Consider the following 24,207-nt stretch of genomic DNA (forward strand, 5'->3'; position numbering starts at 1 on the left):
CTCAGTGACTGCTAGACAAGAGTGTTTGCAAATCCTGTAATTAAACATACAAGTTGACAGCCACACTCAAAATCACTTGCTTCAAATAAGAAATCTGGTAAGACTTGTATCATTCAAATTGCCAGGAACAGTGATACAAAAAAAAAAAAAACACGAAGTAAAAAATAAATAATAGTTCTTATTTATAGTTTACAAATCAGCTGAGAACTTTTGCATATTCTCTTCCTTTTCACTCCCTCTTTCCCTACCCCTTCTCTCTTGGCCCTTCCTATTCAGCTCATTCTCTCTATATCATTCAGTTAGTTACTACTGGCTGTGCAAAGATTACAAATTGTTGAATAGAATACACTTTCTCTCTCTCTCTCTCTCTCTCTCTCTCTCTCTCTCTCTCTCTCTCTCTCTTTCTCTCTCTCTCTCTCTCTCTCTCTCTCTCTCTTCCTTCCTTAAGGTATGAAGTATTTTCAGATGAAAACAAGTGGGTATGTTGTTAAACAACACGGATGCCATTGTCTCAAATGTAAATGAAGTGTAAAAATTTGACTATTTATTTACTAACATAACTGTGTCATCAAAAATTTTGACAGTTCTGTTAATGATAGAAAATAGTGGATCAAAACAATGGCAGAAATTATTAATAAATGTCAGCAATCAAGTACACAGAACTGAATCACTTGAAAAGGTACAGTTATAATGCCTCAGTTGAAAATATTATTGTAACACGTGTAGTGGCATGTAAAAGCACCCATTACACTGCTGGAGTGGTTGGTATTAGGAAGGGCATCCAGTTGTAGAAACTGTAAATGTTTGATAGTTGTAATAGAGACATTAGTCTCTCTCTATCACCTTTCAACATAATTATATATTAAGGAACAGTAGAACAATTTAACAACATAATAAAAATAAGTTTTATTTTTGATGATGCTTGGTTATATAAATTCTGTGTCACTCAGTTTAGCAGCCGTTGATTAAGTTGTAGTTGGTATTGGAAAGTTAAGAGCTTCCTTGATGCCTGCCAGAGAAGCAAGTAGCTATCACCATCAAAGGCATCGTGGTGAAGAGTGCTTCGTTGAGGAGCGAGGAGTTGTCACGTAGAAGGTCTGTCGCTCAACTGCCTAAGAAAGTGAAACTCACTCTTTAAGTACTAGTTTTACTTCGCATGCGCACTCGAGGGGCTTCCGGTGGTGAAGTCCCTTGCGCATGCGTAGAATAGTACTTCCTCAATGGCGGCTATAATTTCGCGCCACTACAAAACCATGCCAAACCAGACTGGAACCTGGTGCAACCCTCTGGCTCGTCAGCTCCAATCAAACTGTCTTACCCATGCTAGCATGGAGAGCGGACACTAAATGATGATGATAAGGCAACAACATACATAAATAAACATTTCCTTTTGGTTTTAGGAAGTGTTGAAAGTTTATTGCATCACACAGACAAGAAAGTAATATTTTGAATGCAGTATAGGTGTGAAAACAGCAGAAAGATTGGATATTTTACCCTTATATGATGAAAAAAGTTGTCAGCAGACAGCCAGGGAACTCAAACCTGCACCTCCCAGATACCAGCTGAGTACACTTCCAAAAACAAAAAAAAAATAATGTGTGTTTAGATATGCTGTTGCATTTCAAAAGTAGCTATGTTTATAGCATTTAACTGATGGGAATTGTTGTCAGTGGGCAGTTTAGCTTAATCGGTAGAGTACTCAGCTTGTATCTAGGAGGTCCAGGTTCACGTCCCATGGCTGTCTTCTGCCAACTTTTCTCTTCATATAAGTGTAAAATACCCAATCTTTCTGTTGTTTTCACAGTTATACTGCATTCAAAATATTACTTTCTTGTCTGTACAAGATATATATATATAAATATATATATATATATATATATGTGTGTGTGTGTGTGTGTATATATATATATATACACACACATATATATATGTATGTATATACAAATATGTATATGTGTGTTTCTATGTATACATATATATGTGTGTATATATATATATATATATATATATGCATATATACACATGTATATATATACACACACACACTAAATACAATATGTTTTTACGTGCTAGTACTAGTTTCATGCCACAGAGGCCGGATTTATCGAACATTTATTTGCTTCCATAACTGGTTATATATTTTAGTGAAATACATCTACCAACGTTATGAAGTCACTCTGCATCCCAGAAACAGTTGTCAGACTTGTAACACCATTCCTTTTCCTCTTTATTTTCTGTGTCTTTGTACTCTGTGTAAGTTTGCTCTACTAATATATAGATATCTATGTATTTATACTTGAATATTCATTGTCTGAAAATTTTCAGTCTTTCTTTTTCTCTTTTTACTTGTATATATATATATATATATATATATATATATATATATATATATATATTGTATACCAAACCCAAGCTGTTTTATTTGTTTATTTGCATCACTGTCTTCATATCTGCTTAACTAGATTCTTCTTATAGACATTCTTTATCCTGCCAACTTGGTCAGTAAAGGTTTCAGAGTGTAAGTCCACATCATTTCATCACTTCTAAGTGTTTTCTATGTTGAGAATCTCCAGAACTCACCTATTAACTCTATACCATAAGTATATGTATGTATGAATGTATGTATGTATGTATGTATGTATACATACATAGGGTAGGCTCCTTTCAGTTTCCATCTACCAAATCTACTCACAGGGTTTTGGTTGGTTCAGAGCTATAATAGAAGCCACTTTCTCAAAGTGCCTATGCATGTGTAGCGAACAACTTAAGGGAGACTTCTCTCTCTCTCTGTTATATATACATGGACATGGACGTAGTGGAGAACAGCTAGCTTTCGGCCACATTTTTGGACCCTGTTGTATCCACCACTCTGATTGATTGGTATTGGCGCATTTTGTCTCCTGTTCTATTGCGTGCCAAGATGCAACCCAACCAATCGCAGCCTTCAGATAAGGTCGCGTGAGACAGTTTTCCTGAACCCCAGTTTGAACCAATAGTATGTTATAAATAGCTAGCTTTTTGCCGTCACAGTTTGTCAGTCCAGCTCCAGACCTTTTTAGGTCTAACCGCTGGCCACAGAGCACACAGCCAGTTCCAGCGACGACACGACAGCAGCGTCATGGAGACTCGTCAACACTTTGTTCAACTGCTTACGGCAAACTCCATCTTCATCACCTCCAGCTTCTTAGCGTCTACACCAACTTCTCTATGTACACATCAACAACAGCACCCACACAGGTTCCATCACCTCACTGTTTGTGAATTACTTCACCATGGTTAACAGTGAATACAACCTGTGAGAACTCCTGTAGCAAGTAACCGGCAGCAACATTGAAGTCACAACTTCTTACACGATGTGTGCCTCTCCCTGGCTCTGCTACATGGCTTCAACTTCTTGTTACAGCACCTCGACCACTGTGTAACTTGTTGCCTTTGACAGTTCCTTTATGTAAAAATCCAACCAGTCAAATTTCCCACAAATTACTCTCTAATGTTTCTATCATTTTTCAAGAAATGAATGACAATTAGAGCATCAGACAAAATGCCTGGCTAAGGTGGTGAGCTGGCAGAATTGTTAGTGTGCTGGGAAAAATGCTTAGTGGTATTTCACCTGTCTTAATGTTCTGAGTTCAAATTCCACCAAGGTCAACTTTGCCTTTCATTCTTATGGGATAAATAAAATAAGTACCAGTTGAACACTGGGGGCAATGTAATCAATTTAATCTCTTCCCCTGAACTTACTGGCCTTGTGCCAAAATTAGAAACCAATATTTGTTCTGGTTCATAACATACTGAAGTACAGCTCCCAAAATTACTGCAGAGCTTAATGACCACCTTGAGAACCCAGTTTCCACAAAAACTGTTCACCAGGAGCTGCACAAAGCCGGATTTCATGGGAGGGATGCAATCAGAAAACCTCTACTTTCTGAAACAAATATTGCAAAGTGTTTAGAGTGGAGTAAAAACCTACAGAATTGGTCCCTAGAGCAGCGGAAGAATGTTTTCTTGGACGAGTCATCTTTTACCTTATTTCTGACTACTGGCCGAGTATACGTGTGGAGACAGCCAAAAGAAGCATTTGATCCAGACTGCCTTCTTTCATCTGTTAAACATGGAGGAGAATCTGCGATGATCTGGGGGGGCTATATCTTGGAAATCCGTTGGCCCAATGGTTTCCCTTTATGGCAGAATTAATAGAGAAATCTATTTAAGCATTTTACCTGGTCAAATTCATCCTATAGTTGCACAACTGTTTCTAGAGGGAATCACAATCTTTCAGGATGATAATGCACTAATTCACACAGCTAAAGTTGTTACTGAATGGCACGAGAAACTTTCTAGTGAAGTTGGACATTTTATCTGGCCACCACAGTCCTCAGATCTCCGTATTATTGAACATTTATGGTGCATTTTAGAAAAACAAGTAAGGAGTCAATATCCTCCACCATCATCACTACAAGAACTGGAAACTGTTTTAGCTGAAGTATGGTCAAAAATTCCTTTGCAAACAATTCAAACTTCATGAGTCCATACCTCATAGAATTCAAGCTGTAATTAGTGCCAAAGGCAGTCCTACCCAATATTAAAATAAATTTGTTTGAAATTTTAAGGTGTTACCATTATTTTGTCCAACCCCTGTATAAAACAAACGAAGGAAAAAACGATTCCTTCAAGAGTTGTAAAACATCCAAATCATTAGTATATATCATTATATTCATAGCTAAATATTAATTATAAATTTTAAGTAAGCTATCTTTATTATACTCAATGATTATACATTTATAAATAGATTTAATTTATTAATTAATGATAATAATAATAAATGAATAATTTTATATAATGCCATATTGTAATCAAAAACATTTATTTCCAAGTACGTATTTCCAGCTTTTTTTATATAGGTAATTTATTTATAAATATATAAATTTTGACTTACAAAGATATATTTTTTCCTCTGATAAACTAAGTAATTTGGTATTTATTCAAGGAATAATGTTTATGCAAATATGAATAAGTAGATTACAACAATTATTATATATATATAATAATTATATGTATTTATTGTGATACAAACTAAGTTTAATAATTTTTATAATATTGTGTACTTTAGAGCTTGTATACATATTGCAATACTTTAGTAAAGACTTAGTGAAATTTAGAAATTTAGAAAGACTTAGTGAAATTTAGATATATATTTATCATTTATAGTTTATTATCTCTTTATCTAAGAAATAATATAGGTTATAATAATCGTAGATCTATGTTATGTTTATTTTATTTACGGAGTTCTCCCTTCGATAAACTACATAAATAAGGACCATTATTTGTTAGTTACTTTGAATAATCTTTATATCAATAAAAATAAATAAATGAGAGGAGCTATTACATATTATCATTATATATATAATTTATATGTATTTTCTTTGAGTAATTGTAAATATATGAAAAGTAGCACATATAAATAAATAAATAGTTGATATAGTAGAAATACATTATTTCAAACATGTATAGGCATATTTATAGAATAAATATTGATTTACATGATTTAACCATCTCTAAAATTAAGTAAAACTCTGATACTTTATTTATCTATATATTATTATTATATATGGCGTTAGGAAGGGCATCCAGCTGTAGAAACTCTGCCAAATTAGATTGGAGCCTGGTGTTGCCATCCGGTTTCACCAGTCCTCAGTCAAATCGTCCAACCCATGCTAGCATGGAAAGCGGACGTTAAACGATGATGATGATGATATATCATTAGAATGGCCAGTGATTATTTTCGATTTAAATACATTTAGATTAATATTATTGGAGACACATAATAACATTTTTTTACTGTTGTAAATTTTTGTTACTTAATTATTTTATCCATTTGAATTTTGTTGTTTTTTTATTGTACTTATTATGTATTTGAACTATTAATGCTCACACTCCTAAACATAGGTATTTTGAATCAGTATTTTGCAATCTGGCAGTCTTTTTACATGGAATTTCATCTGTCTTTTTGAAGCAAGGCCCTGAAGAGATTTGTATACATAGATATGAATTGTTTATGAATCGAACAATGTATATAAGTTGAAGCAAATTGTTTATAAATCAAACAATGTACATGAGTTGAAACAAATTTTGGCTTTATTTGTTTGTTTTTTTAAATTGGTTGTTATATTATATTTTATAATGTATTATATTATAATGTAAATAAATTGTTAGATTGTCAATTGTATTTCTCTATTTATCATATATATGTGGCTGATGCCAGTACACCAGACTAGCTCCTGTGCTGGTGGCACGTAAAAAGCACCAACCAATCGTGACCGATGTCAATACTCTCTGTCTGGCTCCTGTGCCTGTGGCACATAAAAAGCACCATCCAAATGTGATCGTTGCCAGGCCCACCTTACTGTCTCCTGCACCAGTGGCACATAAAAAGCACCCACTACACTCTTGGAGTGGTTGGCGTTAGGAGGGGCATCCAACTGTAGAAATTCTGCCAGACCAGATTGGAACCTGGTGCAGCCACTGGCTCTCCAGACCTCAGTCAAACCGCCCAACCTATGCTAGCATGGGAAACAGACATGAATCGATCATAATGATAATGTGAGTGTGTGACAGGTTTCTTTCAGTTTCCATCACAAGGCTTTGGTCAGCATGGAGCTATAGTAAAAGATACCTGCCCAAGATGCCATGCTGTAAGACTGAAATTGAAGCTGCCATATGTCCTGGAAAGCAACCTTCTTACCACACACCCATACCTGCACCATGTGAAATTTTATTAAGGAAGGGACTAAACAGCTTTTTGATGATAATATTATTGAGCCTTCAGTCTCTCTTTGGCAAGCACAAGTGATAAAAGCAGAAAACAATGACAAACAATGCCTGACTTTCACAAATGCTAAATCACTACACAGCTTTCTAGATGTCTGTCCTTTTCCTAAGATTTAAAATCTTGTGCATTCTATTTCCCACAATAATTTCAACAGCAAACTGGATCTCAAAGCAGAGTGTTTATTCCAGTTTACAAGGTTATTCTTTGATGTGGCTAAGGTTGTAAGCATTTTTCAGAGTGATGGATAGTGTAATTACCAACAGTGATATGTAACTAAGTTGCACCTATCTTGATAATGTCATTGTTGTTGATAAAACTGTTAAGAAACATGATGGGAACTTCAAATGATTTACTTCAGTTATTCAGAAACTTAATATTGCATTGAACAATAGCAAATATCTTCTTTGCTAAGCATTCATTTATTACCTAAGTACATTACATACAGCCTGATTGGGAAAGATTGAAACTTCCCATCAATTAATCAATGTCTAACAATGCTAAACAACTACAACTATTGAGTTTGTCTAGACATATCTACCAAAAATAGTATTGGTATTTTCTGCTAGTCACATTACTTGACATATCTCAACAGAAAACAGTTTCAAACAACATTTTTCAACAAAAGATAGATTAGTATATAAAACTGCCTTCCACAGTTAAGGGATAATGGAATTTTGAACAGATATAACTGCTTTTCACAATAAAGGGGTTGATGTTCATAACAAGACTTCTTGCTACAAATGAACTGTTGTGTATGAATAACTGGAAAAAATCTGCTTGTTGATGTGCTGTTCAGCCACAAGTCTTCCCTGAACAAGCACACCTGTCATCAAAGGTATTCCAACCATAACGTTTTTGATTTTTTTTTCATAGATACTGTATCTTGCACATTACCCAATGTGTATTTGCATCTTTTTTTCCTTTTTTAGTGGGAAGAAATATGTCCTCTACTGTAGCCCTGGACTGATCAATATCTTGTGAGTAGATTGGGTATGTATGTATATGTGTGTTTGTGTTGTATATATATATATAGCCACACACATACATTCGTGTATATATATATATATATATATATATATATATGTATGTGTGTGTGTGTGTGTGTGTGTGTGTGTGTGATGATGGATTCTCTCGTCATGAACAACAAATGAGAGTTCAGTAAAATAAAGCAGTAATCATGTTCTATGTATATGCATGTGCCTCTGGAGGCCTGCTGGTGTCTTGCAAACGTTTTGGCAAATGGAACAAGTTGAGGACTCAGCTTGCTTGAGTGCTTGTGGATCATTTACTATCTGCTTTCTTGAGTGAATGGCAAGGCCTGCTTTGCTTTGTGCCACAAAACCACAATGATAGGTAAGGTTTCCATTTTGAGGAGCAGCATTTTGCCAGTATACCTTCATACTTGCACAAAGTTTGTCCTGATGTTGAAGTCAACTTCACTCAAATCTTTGAACTGAGGAGAAGTAGGACTGGCACCAGGTACTGCATTCTGATGCTTTGTTTTCCCAGGAAGAAAAGGGAATGTTGCATCACTTCAGATTGTCTTTTAATTTGTCTTTGAAACACAAAAGTGGCCTTCCAGCTGACCTTCCTGTTGGGAATTGGCCAAAAAGAAGTTGCTTTGGAATACTGATATTACTCTTACGTGAGAGGTGACCTGACCATCTACGCTGTATTTTGATGAGGATAGCTTCAATACTTGATATGTTGCATTTTGTTAGCACTCCACTGTTACGAATATGGTCACTTGTTATATGTTGGAGAAAGTACCCAAGCATTGCATATACACAAGTATATATATATCTATCATCGTCACCATCATCTTTTAACATCTGTTGTCCATGCAGGCATGGGTTGGACAGTTCGACCAGGGCTGGTAAGCTGAGGGGCTGCACCAGACTCCAGTCTGATTTGGCATGATTTCTACAGCTGGATGCCCTTCTGAGAGTATAATGAGTGCCTTTACATGCCACTAGCACAGGTGCCAGTTACGTGAAACCAGCATCCACCATAACTATGATTTCACTCAGCTTGATGGGTCTTCTCAAGAACAGCATATTGCCAAGGGTCTCGGTCATTTGTCATTGCCTCCGTGAGGCCCAACACTCGAAAGTTGCTTTTTACATGCCATCAGCACAGGTGCAGTTACGCAACATTGACATCGGCCACATTGCCTTCGTGAGGCCCAACGCTTGGCAGGTGCTTTTTACATGCCACCAGCATGAGTACCAGATGCCTCAACACCTGAAAGGTGCTTTTTATGTGCCACCAACACAGGTACCAATTATGCTACACTGGCATCAGCCACATTGCCTACATATGTATATGAGAGGTGCTGACAAGTTCCTGGCTTTAAGGGTATCGCGAAAGGCTTGGTTGGGGGCTCAACCTTCTGAGTTCTTTTACAAGGCTTAGAAAAACTGAAGAACTGCTGCAATAAGTGAGTGAATCTGAGAGGGAGATACATTTGTATAAAATCATAATTTTCTTTTATCCAAAACCAGAAATTTTTCAGTATCCCCTCATATATATATATATATATATGTAACTGCACACATGCTGTTGGCAATTTCTTTTCCTTCTTTGAACTTTTCCCTTTCACCTTTCTGACTCTCTCATCTCTTGTGCATGTTCTCTTCTTGTCTGTTAATTTTACTCATTTATTTGAATTTAATTGACTATGTATATATACATATTATATATACACACACACACATACATACATGTGTATACATGCATGGGTGTATGTGTGCAAGTGTGTATGCATATGTGTGTGTATGTGTGGGGGTCCATGTGAATATTTACATTCTGAATTTAGCTACAAACAGAAGTTGTAATTCCCAGTCAACAAATCATCTGCTCGCTCTGTGCTTTCAAAGATATGTGGAATAAGAAATCCCTTACCTGAAAAATAAATAAATGTTAGTGGTAAGAAGGGCATCTGACTGCAAAACAATACCTCACTAATATATAAACAATAAACATATTCTAGCATGGGAATATAATATGAATGGTAGAGTGTAATTTTAGAAGGATTTGGCTGCTATTTCTAGCAGGTTGGACGACCATGTAGAGGTTTGCTCTCTGTTGAAGATCCTTTATAGGTATGTAGTGCATCATATAGTTCCTCTCTCAGCATCATCTGCAACTCTTAAATACAATGAATCTAATTCATTAGCACAGATTGCATATACACAAAAATTTAGAAACTTTTTGCAAACTCAAATGAGTTCCATTATTTGCCATCAAACATTGGTCAGTTCAACAACAGAAAGTGATGGCAATCAGGGTTAGACAGGAACACATTCTTTATCACCATTATCAACCATCAGTTTCATTCTAACAACAAAGCCTCTATATAGTCATTAACTGTCTTGAAGTAAATCTTCCTCAAATATAAATCAAAGGTAAATCTTCTTCAAATCACATCCCCTCATCATAGAAAAGGACATCCTGGATGTGAGCTTGAGTTCTGTGCATATTGGAAAAAGTCAAGATGGTCTGAGTGGCTGTTATGGGTTTGATCATAAGTCTGTTCAACCAAGACTGATCTGGGGTGAAACAATGCCAGAATCATTGCACACAAAATATCATTATAATCATTATCACCATAATAACATGTTTCTAACAAATCACTATGGTGATTAACTAACTCCCCACTCAAATTTCAGGAATGGAGTTACTGTATTTGCTAATGTATAAGACACAATCTTGCATAAGATGCACCTCTATTTTAAAAACCTATTTTGTGGAAAAACAAATTTAATGTTTAATCATATACTTATGAAAGATATTTTATAGTGGTTTTGTAGGAGAAAATGTATGATTCTGTGCATTTAAATAAAATATTGCTTTCAAATTTTCGGCACAAGGCCAGCAAGTTTGGGGGAGGGGGTAACTTGATAACATTGACCTCAGAGCTCAACTGGTACTTATTTTATCAACCTTGAAAGGATGAGAGGCAAAGCTGGCCTTGGCAGAATTTGAACTCAAAACATAAAGACAGACAAAATTCCACTAAGCATTTTGACCAATGTACTAACAATTCTGCTAGCTTGCCACCATAAATTTAAATGAAATACACAATATATTGGAATAAAATATAAATCCACAAATTTATTATAAATAAACTACATTATGTGAGTACTGTATTTCAATATCATTTTCTTTCAGATCAACAGAATAGTTGTTTATATTTTGGTCAAAAGAATAGCCATAACCGCCTGACTGGCCTTTGTGCTGGTGGTACGTAAAAGCACCCACTACACTCTCTGAGTGGTTGGTGTTAGGAAGGGCATCCAGCTGTAGAAACTCTGCCAAATCAGATTGCAGAATGGTGTAGCCATCTGGTTCACCAGTCCTCAGTCAAACCGTCCAACCCATGCTAGCATGGAAAGCAGACGTTAAACGACGATGATGATACAGGATGTAAAATCCATAACCACTACTGGCTACCAGGATGGTGCACCACTATGGTTTTGTTGTCATCCACTCACTGCAAATAGCTGGTAGGCAGATGAAGCATTCCTTCTATCTTTCTCAGAGAAATTTTCCTTTAGACAAATAAAAACCATTTCTAAAAGTAACAGAGTAACTAAGTAATGTAAGAAATATATCAGGTGTGAGTTATGTATACTGGGAATGAAGATATAATGAGATGATGTGACTCCCCCGCATAACTGCCAAAGTACTGAAAGCAATTTTTCGTAAAATGTGTGCTAACAATCTGTGATATCTTGGCTTGTTTTTAATATTTTATTATTAGTGATAATTATTGTGCCAAGTGCCTAGTGACTTATGCACATCTAGTTCTCCAGCCTGCAAAACTTGGCCTCTCATAAGCCCTACTTGACTGGTTCTTTATTTCATTGATTCCAGAAGAATGAAAGACAAAACTGACATTGGCCAGATTTGAAATCAAAATATAAAGAACTGGGACTAATACAGCAAGACATTTTGTCTGGTGCTCTAACAATTTGTCATTCCACTACCCATTGTCTTAATGAAAGAGACAACAGACCGTACAAGCCATGACATACGAAAATATATGATTGCTGTAGAAATGAATGACCTGGGGTTAAACAACAGCTGAAATCATATTACCATTATTAGCACAACTTCTAATCAATAGTATTATTATACAGCAAATAAGTAGTGCTTTTGTTATCTTCATTGTCAAAGAATTCTTCATAAGCAAGAACTATATTCAGCTACATGGTAGTGCATGTGGAACTTAAACAGAAAATAGATTTGAGCTGTAATAATTTTTGAATAGAGAATTTTTCAGAGTAAGAATATAGTCATTTAAGCTTTTACCCACCTACCCTTTTCTGTCCCTGAGGCCCAATCCAGCATCTCTTCACCACCATCTTTATCTCTCATTGCAGCCTCACTTGGATTACTTCTACCCACTTTTGAATAATGCAAGCAGCCATGTATCTTCTCTACAGTAAGAAACTTGTTCTGGCATCTTCTCTCATACTCTAACCTCTCATTTTCTAGCATAACGCTACAATCCTCTCTACTGTAGCCCCATTCAATCAAAGGGATCTTAGTCTTGCAAGCTACATGGCAACCTCAAAGGGCCCAGGACACTATGTAAAGTGGTTAGTGTTAGAAAGGGCATTAAGCTGTAGAAATTATGCTAAAGCTGACATTGAAGCATAATGCAGTCTACAAACCTGTCAAACTGCCCAACCCATGCCAGCATGGAAAACAGACTTTTAAAGCTGATGATTATCATGATATTGTTACATAGTGCATAGTTTTTTTTATTAATTCTCTATATGGTATATATTTTTTTTCATGAAAATAAAAAAATTCAGTTGTTAGCTCAGTCACAGTCATTAAAAGATTTATTTTTCAATGATAAAAATAACTCAGAATAGAGCTGAAATTTAAAACAGTAAAAATATTTCAAAAGCTTCCAACTATTTACTCTTTGACTATTGTCTCTTTGACTTTATCAGCCTCTACAATATCATGATTATATCGACAGGAATCACCAAGCTGGCAATTTCCAATTTTCAGATTCTTGCAAGGATAAACTTTCAGGTCACGTTCTGGCTGTGAAAAAAAAAAAAAAAAAAATGAAGTTGACATCAATATTCAAAATAAGGTTTAATGAAACAAACAGCAAATGGGACTGAATAATGTTATTGTTGTTGTTGCTAACAATGATTAACTGTATAACATTCTGAAAATATATTTATAGTAATTTGCTCTTTTATTCAAAATCAGTTTTCATCACTGACCAACACCTAGGAAAATGATTTAAGAATAATATGTTAACAAGGCAACAACTATGCAGGTGTACACTTAGCAAGAAATAATAGCCAAAACACCGTCCAATCAGATGTGGTTGAGTTCCTTGTACATTGGTAAAAATAAGGAATGTTCATAGTTCAGGACTGATCTGGATCTATATAACATCAGTACAGTAAACAACCAACAAAGAAGACTCTATACAGTGACACAATCTGCAAGAATAGTAGTCAAATTTGTCTTGAATCACTCCCATGATATACTGAACAATGCAGTTCCTGATATACAGAAAAATAGAAAGGTTACAACTGGAATACCTATGATCATAGGTCTGTTCCAGCAATTAAATAATAATAACAGAAAGTTAACTATAATACAACAAGAATTTGTTATGTAAGCTTTCAAAGCAGAGATCTATTACTTGAAAAATCAATAAAATACAAGGCTGGTCTGGATAGTCTAACAAGCTTTTCAGTTGCCTCTCAATTCTGAGTTCAAACTCTACAAAAACAAATGAAATTCTACATCCCTCTCAACTTAATAAAGTAACTACTAATAAATAATAAACCGTTATAATTAAGTCAAAATGAAGACCATCATTTCCACAATAAGATGATTAGTCTATTAGTCATAATCAGAGGATTCTAGTAGCCAACTTCATGCTTAACCAACTCTTCTTAAACAGAGACAAGCAGAATTAGTCAATTGCATGTCCAAAAAAATCTGTAAACATACTAAGCCAAAACAAATTAAATGTGAGACAATTTTGTCTTCTCCATGTAGCTTGGAGTAGCGGGCCCGAACTATTTTTTGCATCACAGACTGGTTTTATGTAAAACAATTTTTCCAAAGACCAGGGTATCATGCACATATCAAAACACAATGAAGTGTATAATACACAATTTAATTATTATAAATATGAGTATATAATGCAAAGACAATCACCAGACTGCAATAGTCAATAAAAATTAAATAAAATTTTAAAATGTATTCTTTCTTGTGTGGCCCTGTACCAAATGATCCATAGCTCAGAAATAACCCACAGCTCAGAACTGGTCTGCAGCCCGGTGGCTGAAGGACCCCTACCTTGGAGGACTGAACTTATCACTGGAAGCTAATAAAGTACTCCATAAATCTCTGCATAGAGACACCCACATTAAACTCAGTGACCATTACATTTGTAGAGCTTCTGAAACAGGTCAAGCATGTCGCTGGTACCAGCAGCAGCAGAGGAGGTAGAAGCTATGATATGAGCTGCTGAAGTAGGAAAAAGCTTATCTATTCTCAGACTAGAGTCCTGGTAAAAATGCTTCGTAGCAGAATGGACTCTACTAAAGGAGCCCAAGACCAGGTGATGGTGCTGAACTGGTTGATGGACCAGGTCCTTTTCAGGGCCCTATTTTTCCAACACTGAATGACAAACAACACAAAACAATCTGTATAGTTATTAGATTAGGAGTATTTACCTTTTCATGTTTACGCTTATTCACTTTGACTGTCTTCGGTTTACTCTCCAATTGATTTTCATTAAATATTTTTGCTCTTGGTTTTGGACCCCAGTTTGGTTCAGGGTTTATTTGCCAGCGCAAGAGGCCTTGTTTACGTGATGGTGGGTTGGCATCAGGATGGATTTCAAATGATACATCATGAGTTGTTTTCTTATCAAGAATAGCTTTAGCAACAGAACCTGGCTGTAACCTTTTTTCACTGACAGGATGTTCTTTTACCCATTCTCGCATTAAGTCCTATTGACGAAAACAAAACAAAAATCATTTCTAAAAGTCTATAATAGCATGTTTTAGATTTCACAGTTAAAACTACAAAGTAAGCAAATAATAAAAGAGAAGTTTAAGAAAAATGACAAATATACAATATTTTTTCATATCATTCATTTGTATTACATATTCATACCAATGTTGTCACCATTCTAATATGCAGTTGTCAACATTTTCTTAACTTACTTGTGCTCAGTATTTCCTTATAAGTTAAGACTGTACATTCAGCTTGTGCCTTTCCAACTGCTACAGACACTTCTGTATTCATAGTCAATGCATTTACTACCATACAGCTTGTTCCATATCTATCACTTTATGTACAAGTATGCTGTGATTATCTCCTTTCGAAACCTGTAATCTAAGAAAGCTGTATGTATAGAGCAAGAGCTGCAACTTGTGCTCTATATCTTTCCCAGCTAACCTGAACCCTGACGAAACTGATACGGCATTTGAGATTAGCTGTGCCATCACAATTCATGAGCAGATAACTTAGTGGCACCCATTTTTCTCTCCCAGTATGTTTGGCTGTTGGCTTCTCTAGGAGAGAGACATTTCCACCCTTTGACAGGTTGTGTTTTTAATTGTGCTGTGCCACACATACCTCCTTTCCCAATAAACTGGGAATGCAAAACGGAATAGTCACCAACCATCTCTACTATGATGATGTATAGTACAGGGTTGTGTAATACCAGTAGCAGGTAGAACTAGGCATGAGTCTAAGCATCTTCTAAGTAATAAAATATAATAAAATATAATACTTACCCAAATGAATTCAGCAGGAGCATTTGTTTTATGGGAGTTTTTGACACAATGTGACATAGATACTTCATAACCAGCATTCAAAACAGCAGATCTGTGGTTGACAATAAAATTTACTAAAAATCTGTTTCGTTAGAAGAAAACTTCAAATATACATATATTAATGGAGCTTGTGGTTTTATAGCTACTTATTTTCTTTACAACAAACCAAAGAAACAGCCACTGTTGACAGATAGTTAGATTCTGGAACTCTCTTTCTTCCCATATTCTTCCAACATTAACAAAATGAAACTGAACATTGTACACACCTACTGTAGTTATCTCAGTACAGTTATGACCTCAAATATAATACAACTCACAAGTTTTGTACCTAAAAATCAATAACATATTTTATCCTCTTATTTTTTACACTCACACATAACACTATTCCCAAATGATGGCCCTAATGTTTTGTATCAAAGTTTTGGCATTTTACATGAGTATGTACAATAGTTATAGTCCTACACCCAAATCTAAAAGTTTATGGGCGATCCTGCTCCTCTCCTTCAGACCAAATAATTAAAACAAAAAACTGAGGCAAGCGAACTGGCATAGCTTACTTAAAGGTAAGTCACTGATTATGTGATCAATATTCCAGATAACAGCCATGTTTAACATTCCATCCAAGTGAAGTAGAAGAATCCTAGGAAACTAGTAATGATCTTTTATTTTTTTATGCGCCCTTTCAAAGCCTAGCCAGGCTCATGGGCCCAGTTTCCCGGTTTCTATGGCGTATGTGTATAACATACTCTACACATATAAACTTCTAAAACAGTGCACTACTGATTTATATTGATAATAAGAATACACTAATTTGAATACATTTTGTTAAAGACATTGACAGTTACACAGGTGTTGATCTGAACTTAAATAAACTATCACATCAGCAATGGCAACCTTATATACTTCTTTAATCTAACAACACATTTAAATGAATTTCTAATCTGAAAATATAAGTAAATGTCAGGACTATTCCTTTAGTCTTTTATACATGAATTTATCAAGAACAGTGTTTCCCCTTTGATTCCTATTTTACTCAGATGGTCCCATATATTTATTTGATGCTTAAAATATCCGATTATAATTGTAGAATTAAATATTATAAGAAACTGCATTAAAATATTGTTAAATTGTTTTGTGTATTATAAAGTGATAACCAATTATTGCACATAAATTTTATCAACAAAATCCTAATAATAACGATTCCTTAATATTCATTTGAATATGTAGTTATATATTGCTTATGGTTTCAACACCTACGATGGTAAATCTTGAGAAATTTCCAGCGAAACTTCAAATTAACCCTTTCATTACCATATTTCTGCTAAAATATACTCCCTTTGTTTCAATTAATTTTTTAAATAATTAAGAATTTAGTAAAATAATTTTGTCATTAAGTTGATGCTTGAATCTTAAATTAGAATGAAATTTTGATGGAAGATTTTAATTTAGATCACTTTAAAACAGGATGTTTGTATCCTAGAACTAGGGGCAGTCTCAGGCAGGTTGGTAACAAAAGGGTTAAAAAACTTACTCTTTAATTATATTATTTAGATTTTAACGTTGAAGTAATTAAAAATATATGAAAAAGACTTAAAACTCACCTAAACTGCATGAGACTGGGAGCAACACAGTGTAATTTATCACATAAACCATCTCCAACATAATACAGTGGAACATCAGACAGTTCTTCACATGCAACTGAAAGCATTCCCATAATTCGTTCTTTAGTATTTACATGATAGTTGTTTGCTTCAACTGCAGAGAGAACTTGTTTTAGGAAGTCTTTATTATGTATTGACTCAGCCCAAATAGGACCGCCAACATTATGCTTATGTCCACAATGCAAACAAGTCTGCCCAACAGGTGGGCCTTGTGCAGGAGTGTATTTGAAGTTGTTACCTTTCGTGGGTATTTTCTCACCTAATCGCTGAAGACTAAATGTTCCACAGCCAACACAATGGTAAACCATAGCCAATTTACTTACCGACTGCTTCACTTTTCCCTGGCCCTTAAAAACTCGCACAAAAACACGTACATAAAAATCGGCACTAATGGAAACAAGTGGTTCAATATAGCGAGAATAACAATTAGCATGTGTCTCAATAGCCTGAAGTATAATCCGCAGAGCCATCTCATGGCAATACTCACTACGTAGAGACATTGCTCGGTACTTTGAGAAACAGGTCTCACCAGCATTCCCACATAAAACAGCTGTATCAGTACAGGTCACACATAAAAGGCCACCTGCAGATACAGCTTGTACTGCACCATCTAAAAATCGTGCAGGGCTACCATATGGATCAAGATCAATAACATCAAAGCCTTGCTTATATTCACGGTTTTCATACATAAACATTGATGCATCTCCACAATTGGCTTTCATAAGGTTACTAACACCATTCTTCTCAATGTTCATTTTTATAAAGTCAACTGCATTCTCATCAAAATCGTTTGCAATGATTTCCTTCACACCTGGAACTTCAAGGCTAAATCGAACAGATCGCAACCCAGAAGCAGCAAGTCCTTCTAAAATACGCACCCCATTAGCATAGACTTTTCCAGCTTCAAGAGGTTGTTCCACTTTTTGAGTTTCTTCCTTAGCAATAACATTATCACTGTCGCAACAAACAGGTGGTTTTATCTGTTTTGTGGATGTAGATAAGCTTTCATTAATTAGAATACTTTTATCATGAACTATATCATTCTTGTTACAATTGTTGCTGTCACTGTTCTCTTCCAATGCTGCAATCCGCTTCAAGTGCAAAGGGTCATTGATGAAATTTTTGGTAAATTCCGAAATAATAACAACAGTTAAATCTCGATTAAATTCTTGCACTGGATTGTAGAACACAGATTTGGGTAAATAAACTTCAGCTTTGCCTTCCTGTATAGTGCAAACATCTTGCACAGGAAGTTTGGAAACATCTGCAGTTTGTATATGTTCAGTACTATCACACATTTTGTGCTTTTGGCATACAAGAAGGAAGTTTCTAAAAGAAGATTGTCTTTCGTTTAAGCACTGTAATATTCTCCTGAAATACATTTACCTATCTGCAAAAGAGAAAAAAAATTTTTTTTGATATTAATTATTATTTTTAACAAAATAGAAAGTTAAAAATAAAGAAGCAACAAAGCAAGTTTATACTGAATGTCCAGTACATTGCTGATGTCGCCTAGCCCTAGGTTGGCTCCGACTGAGCAAATCTATGATCAAAGGTGTTTCAGCTATAACCATTCCTTGTTTCTTTGATCATCATCATCATCGTTTAACGTCCGCTTTCCATGCTAGCATGGGTTGGACGATTTGACTGAGGACTGGTGAAACCAGATGGCTACACCAGGCGCCAATCACTCCGAGAGTGTAGTGGGCGCTTTTATGTGCCACTGGCACAAAGGCCAGTCAGGCGGTACTGGCAACGGCCACGCTGTAGTGCATTTAAATTCAATGCATCCTCTTTTTTTCCTCTTAGAAGGTAAAGTATGGCTTGAGGGAAATTTGGCTGCTATTTCTAACAGGTTGTGTAACCACATGGAGGCTCTTTTATGCACAGTACTTTATTACATGATAGAACAATTGTAGTTAAGCTTACAGTCTGGTTTTATGAGAGAACCATTGAGTTAAATAAATACTTTAAATGGAGCTGTCAAGAGCAGAGATGTTTCAGGAGTATTTATCAGATAAAATATAACAAAACAACACATAATGAGGAGACATAATTGGAGGACATAACAGATTTAAGGTTAAAAAATCTACCCAGCTATTGGGTATATTGTAACAACTTCTCAGTGCCAAGCTCATACTTAATAACTATAGAAAAATCATTGTACAAAACCTCTTCATTCATATTATATGCGAGTTAGAGACTTGCAACCAGCTTGTTTGTACAAGTGAGTGCTGTCAATCAAAAGGCCAGCATACTGGATACTAGTAGATTTCAGGGGTCACTCTGCCAAATTAGATTGGAGCCTGGTGTTGCCATCCGGTTTCACCAGTCCTCAGTCAAATCGTCCAACCCATGCTAGCATGGAAGGCGGACGTTAAACGATGATGATGATGATGATGATGACTGTTTCAGAGTCTTCCCCCATCCCCACCTCACTGATGTGAGGTCCCTGCCTACTAAATCAACTGACAAGCATTCAATTCTAACTCCATCCTCTCAGGATCATCAGCACCATTCAAACTGGAGAGTTATGTAGGACAGACTCAAATTTTTAGTTCCAAAATCCAAGTGAAAATGTCACATTTTATTTTTTATTCAGTATGGAATCAGCTATCAGTCAATGCAAGTCACTTTAAAAATGATTATATAAAAAAATCAGTAATGTGACAAACAATACTTAGTTTGCATGAAACCACAGCAGACAACTACTTTGATTTACTGGGTCTTCCCATGCCATATTTGGATAACCTTGTTACAAACTATGAAGTTCATAACATAACCATTGTTTTTCTTGTGCCATCTCTTTCTCTTATTATCGCTCTATACTCATCTAACACTTTCTTCTGAAACATATGTATATTGAGTTCTATGCCAGGTTATTAGTTTCGTAATGCCTAAGCAAAATATATATATATGTCTTTATTTTATCATTTTTTTCACAGACCATTCATATTTTTGTCTCAGTTTTTTTTGCAGTTAGTTTGGAACAATAACATTCCTAAATTTACTATATTCAATATTTCCAGACTTTCAGTTTCATTTTCCAGAATTGAAGTTGGTGTTAGGAAGGGTATCCAGCCATAAAAACCATGCCAAAAACAGACAGCTTCTTATAACTGATTGAATTTTTGTAGGCTTTTCCTCCAAAAATTGTTTGACTGTCAGGTTTTTATGTCAGTAACCATATGTTAATTTTTTGAAGTTGTGTTGTTTGCATGTTTATTTTGGTGTTTGTTGTGATATGAAAATGGCTTTCATGATTAAGTCTTCCTTTCTTTCTTACATACATACATACATACGTATGTACGCAGGTACGAAGGAGACCCCCTTCAGTCATGAAAGACCATGGGATTGCACCTAGAAAGTTACCCTCCGAGGCACAAGTCAGGGCAAGATTGTTTGTGGAAGGCTAGCAATTGCCCATGCATACCAGCCTCCCCTCTCTACACCATTGATTTTATCCAAGGGAAAGGCAAAGGGGCCGATACAGCTTGGCACCAGTGATGTCGCAACTCATTTCTACAGCTGAGTTAACTGGAGCAACATGAAATAAAGTGTCTTGCTCAAGAACACAACACGCAGCCCGGTCCAGGAATCAAACTCACAACCTCACGATCGTAAGCTTGACGCTCTAACCACTGAGCCATGCGCCTTCACATATATATATATATATATACATGTACACACATATGTATATGTGTATTTTTACATGTATATCATCATAATCATAATCATTTAATGTCCACTTTTTCATGCATGCATGGGTCTTTCAGAATTTGTTGAAGCAAAGGTTCATCTTGTCACCAACCCTCATACGTTTCTAAGCGAGGCAATATTTCCCCAAGGCCACACAAGTTTGTCATGGAAATGAACAACATCAGTTGAACGACAGTGATGCTCATTTACAATCATCACATAATATCAAGTCAAAGATATACACACACACATATATGACAGGCTTCTTTAAGTTTCCATCTACCAAATTCACTCACAAGGCTTTGGTTAGCCTGGATCTTGAGTGGAAGATGTTTACCCCAATGCCACAGTGGAACTGAACTTAAAAATCACATGATTAGTAAGCAAATTTTTTAACTACACAGCTGTGTGTGTGTGTGTGTGTGAGCGCGTACATGCGTTTGTGAATGTTTGTATTCTGTGCTTCTTAAAGGATTACTGAGCTGCAGAGAGTGAGCTTTGTTGATATTTCCTCAGTGATGTTTTCATTTGGCACATGCTAATATACGATGAATGAATACATACACACACACACTCACAGTGCTAACTCTCTTGATAACAATCTACCTCTGACTGCATTTGATGTTCATACAAAACGTCTTATTTTAAACTGTTTCTTTTTAAATTAAAACCTATGATCATTTATATAAGGCCCTTTCATGCATCAAACACCAACTTTATTTTACTAAATCCTTTTCAAAAGTTTGAACATTTTCAAAATTTATTGAAACACATATTTATTTATTGTATTTCATAAGATATATGGTTGAAAAAAAGGCAAGACTTCCTTTTGTACCCCACCAAAACCCACTTAAAAATTTTTTTTTTTTTGATACAAACGCCCGTTTTCGGCTACAGAGAATACAAATCTGCAAAACAAATCGGCATTTTGAAATTACCCTCCCCCACTAAATTCTTCATTTTACACTTATTTCAGAAATTTTTTTTTTCAAAATATGTGGAAAAATATGGAGATTATGATTCTGAAAAAAATTTCCCAAAATGTTTGTAAAATTTCAATTTAAATAAAGAAAACTAAACCTTCCCCTCACTTCACAGTGTACAGCTACTTTTTCTGAAATTTTTTTTTTTTTTAAATATGCAGAAAAATTTGCAGATTATGATTCTGAAAAAAATTTCCAAAAATTTTTGTAGCTAGGGTTAGGGTTTGCCGACTTTTGGCAATTCCCGGAATCTCCATATCCGAAAAGGTGGTTGGGGTAAGGGAGAGGGGGAAGAAATTTCAAAATGCCGATTTGGGACAATTTTCCGGAACCTCTGTATCCGAAAACGGGGGTTTTTGGCAAAAAAGAAAAAGAAAAATTGGGGTAGTAAATGGAGTGGGGGGATGAAGTCTTTCCAAATGTTACATAATTTCCTATATAGGTGCAGGTGTGGCTGTGTGGTAAGAAGCTTGCTTCCCAACTACATGGTCCAGGGTTCAGTCTTACTGCGTGACACCTTAGACAAATGTCTTCTACTATAGCTTCAAGCTGACCAAAGCCTTCTAAGTGGATTTGGTAGATGGAAACTGAAAGAAGCCCATCGTATACATATATGTGTGTGTGTATCTAGGTGCGTGTATGTCTTTGTCCTCCCATCACCACTTGACAACCGGTGCTGGTGTGTTTACGTCCCTGTAATTCAGCAGTTCGGCAAAAGAATGGATAGAACAAGTACAAGGCTTAAAAAATAAGTCCTGGTGGTTGATTTGTTTGACTAAAACCTTTCAAGGCGGTGCTCCAGCATGGCTGCAGTCAAATGAGTGAAACAAGTAATTGAAAAGAATAAAAAACAGAACGCTTTCAATTTCTATCCGGAAACAAGGGACATAACTAAGTTATACTATCAATCAATCTCTCCCGATAGTTGTATTCAACACCCACAGATATCAAGAAAACATACTTACACCTCGTCACTTTTAAATAAAAGTAACACGCAACTCGAGCTTATGAGATCGCTCTTTAGGCCTGACTATCGTAGAAGATCCCTCTCATAACGAATGGGTATCTTAACATTGCAAGGGATGAATTGAAGATTTTTTTTCTTCTGTTCAGTTAGGAAATACCTGAACTTCCAACTTATAAAACTTTTACTCAAACGAGAGATGCACATACAGGTAAAGTGAAACCAAGGACTTCATAGTCGGTGGGTAAGTTCGCAAGATCGTGAAAGGAAAGTGAGAGATTCAGGCCGGTGCGGCCGCTGCACAGAGATGTCCTAGACCCGCACCTAGTACAAGGTTATGCGACTGATTGGCCTAAAGTTACTCACAGACAATCTCCACTCAAATTACCAACAAGTGTGCTATCTCCCCTTTCTGCCTTTTTTTTCTTTTTTAAGGCCCCTACTCCTCGAAGCTCTTACAGGGCACTTCCGACTCACTCATCTCCACTCTTCTCATCACCTATGTTGTATCAACATCTTCCACCTCAGACACCACACTTACCAGTATCGTTCCTTTAGAGAATAACGACCTCCTGAAATTCTCCTCCTTATGTCTTTCTTGCAGCCGTTAAACGTTAACGGTATCAATTTCACCGGTCTCAGAAGATATGTGAAGGCCACGGGCACTACTTCTTTCACCAGACCTTACATGTAAAACACAAAAACAAAAATATAAAACAGGAATCTAATCTAACTTTCTGAGTGCACACATCTATTTTGTGGTATTCATTCGTCACGTAGAAAGTATTAACTACATGACGAAAAATTTATAGAGGAAAGGAATGACATTGCTTGAAATCTCTAAAGGATTTAGCAGCATTTATGAAAAGTGTAGTGAAGCCCCACTTTACATTTAGTTAAAACAGAATTATATACAGTTATATGATTATAAATACAGTGTTTTTCGAGTAAGCAAGAACATATTTGAGCTTTCTTACATGATTCATTGTAGATATTAACATCAATCACAGCAGACTTCGTAAACTGTTAAATTGTACACACGTGTGGGACGGACACGCACCAAAAAAAGTTCTCTGGTATAATTTTTCCGTGAACCAAAATCATTTTCTATAATTACAAATATTAATAGGTAACAATACTCAAAGTAATAAACAAATATTAATCTGTGTATTTTACATTCATGGCTAATTTTGCAAGATTTTCCATAAATACAAATATTATATTAAATTTA

General features: G+C 35.6%; 1 protein-coding gene across 2 annotated transcripts; it reads right to left on the minus strand.

Annotated features, from left to right (window-relative positions):
* Window positions 1-12,666: 12,666 nt before the first annotated feature.
* On the minus strand, window positions 12,667-24,026 carry LOC106882066 (tRNA (guanine(26)-N(2))-dimethyltransferase). Of its 2 annotated transcripts, XM_014932628.3 has the most exons (6): window positions 23,954-24,026; window positions 23,518-23,659; window positions 17,271-18,720; window positions 15,631-15,721; window positions 14,560-14,838; window positions 12,667-12,895 (listed from the first exon to the last, which is right to left on the minus strand). In XM_014932628.3, the coding sequence occupies exons 3-6, from the start codon at window positions 18,710-18,712 to the stop codon at window positions 12,764-12,766; spliced, it is 1,944 nt and encodes a 647-aa protein (XP_014788114.1). In that variant the 5' UTR covers window positions 18,713-18,720; window positions 23,518-23,659; window positions 23,954-24,026; the 3' UTR covers window positions 12,667-12,763. The 2 variants fall into 2 exon arrangements, with proteins under 2 accessions (XP_014788114.1, XP_014788115.1); XM_014932629.3 differs by lacking the exon at window positions 23,518-23,659.
* Window positions 24,027-24,207: the final 181 nt, after the last annotated feature.

The sequence above is a fragment of the Octopus bimaculoides genome, chromosome 4 (genome assembly GCF_046866305.1).
Source record: "Octopus bimaculoides isolate indiv1 chromosome 4, ASM4686630v1, whole genome shotgun sequence".
NCBI classification, from domain to species: Eukaryota; Metazoa; Mollusca; class Cephalopoda; order Octopoda; family Octopodidae; genus Octopus; species Octopus bimaculoides.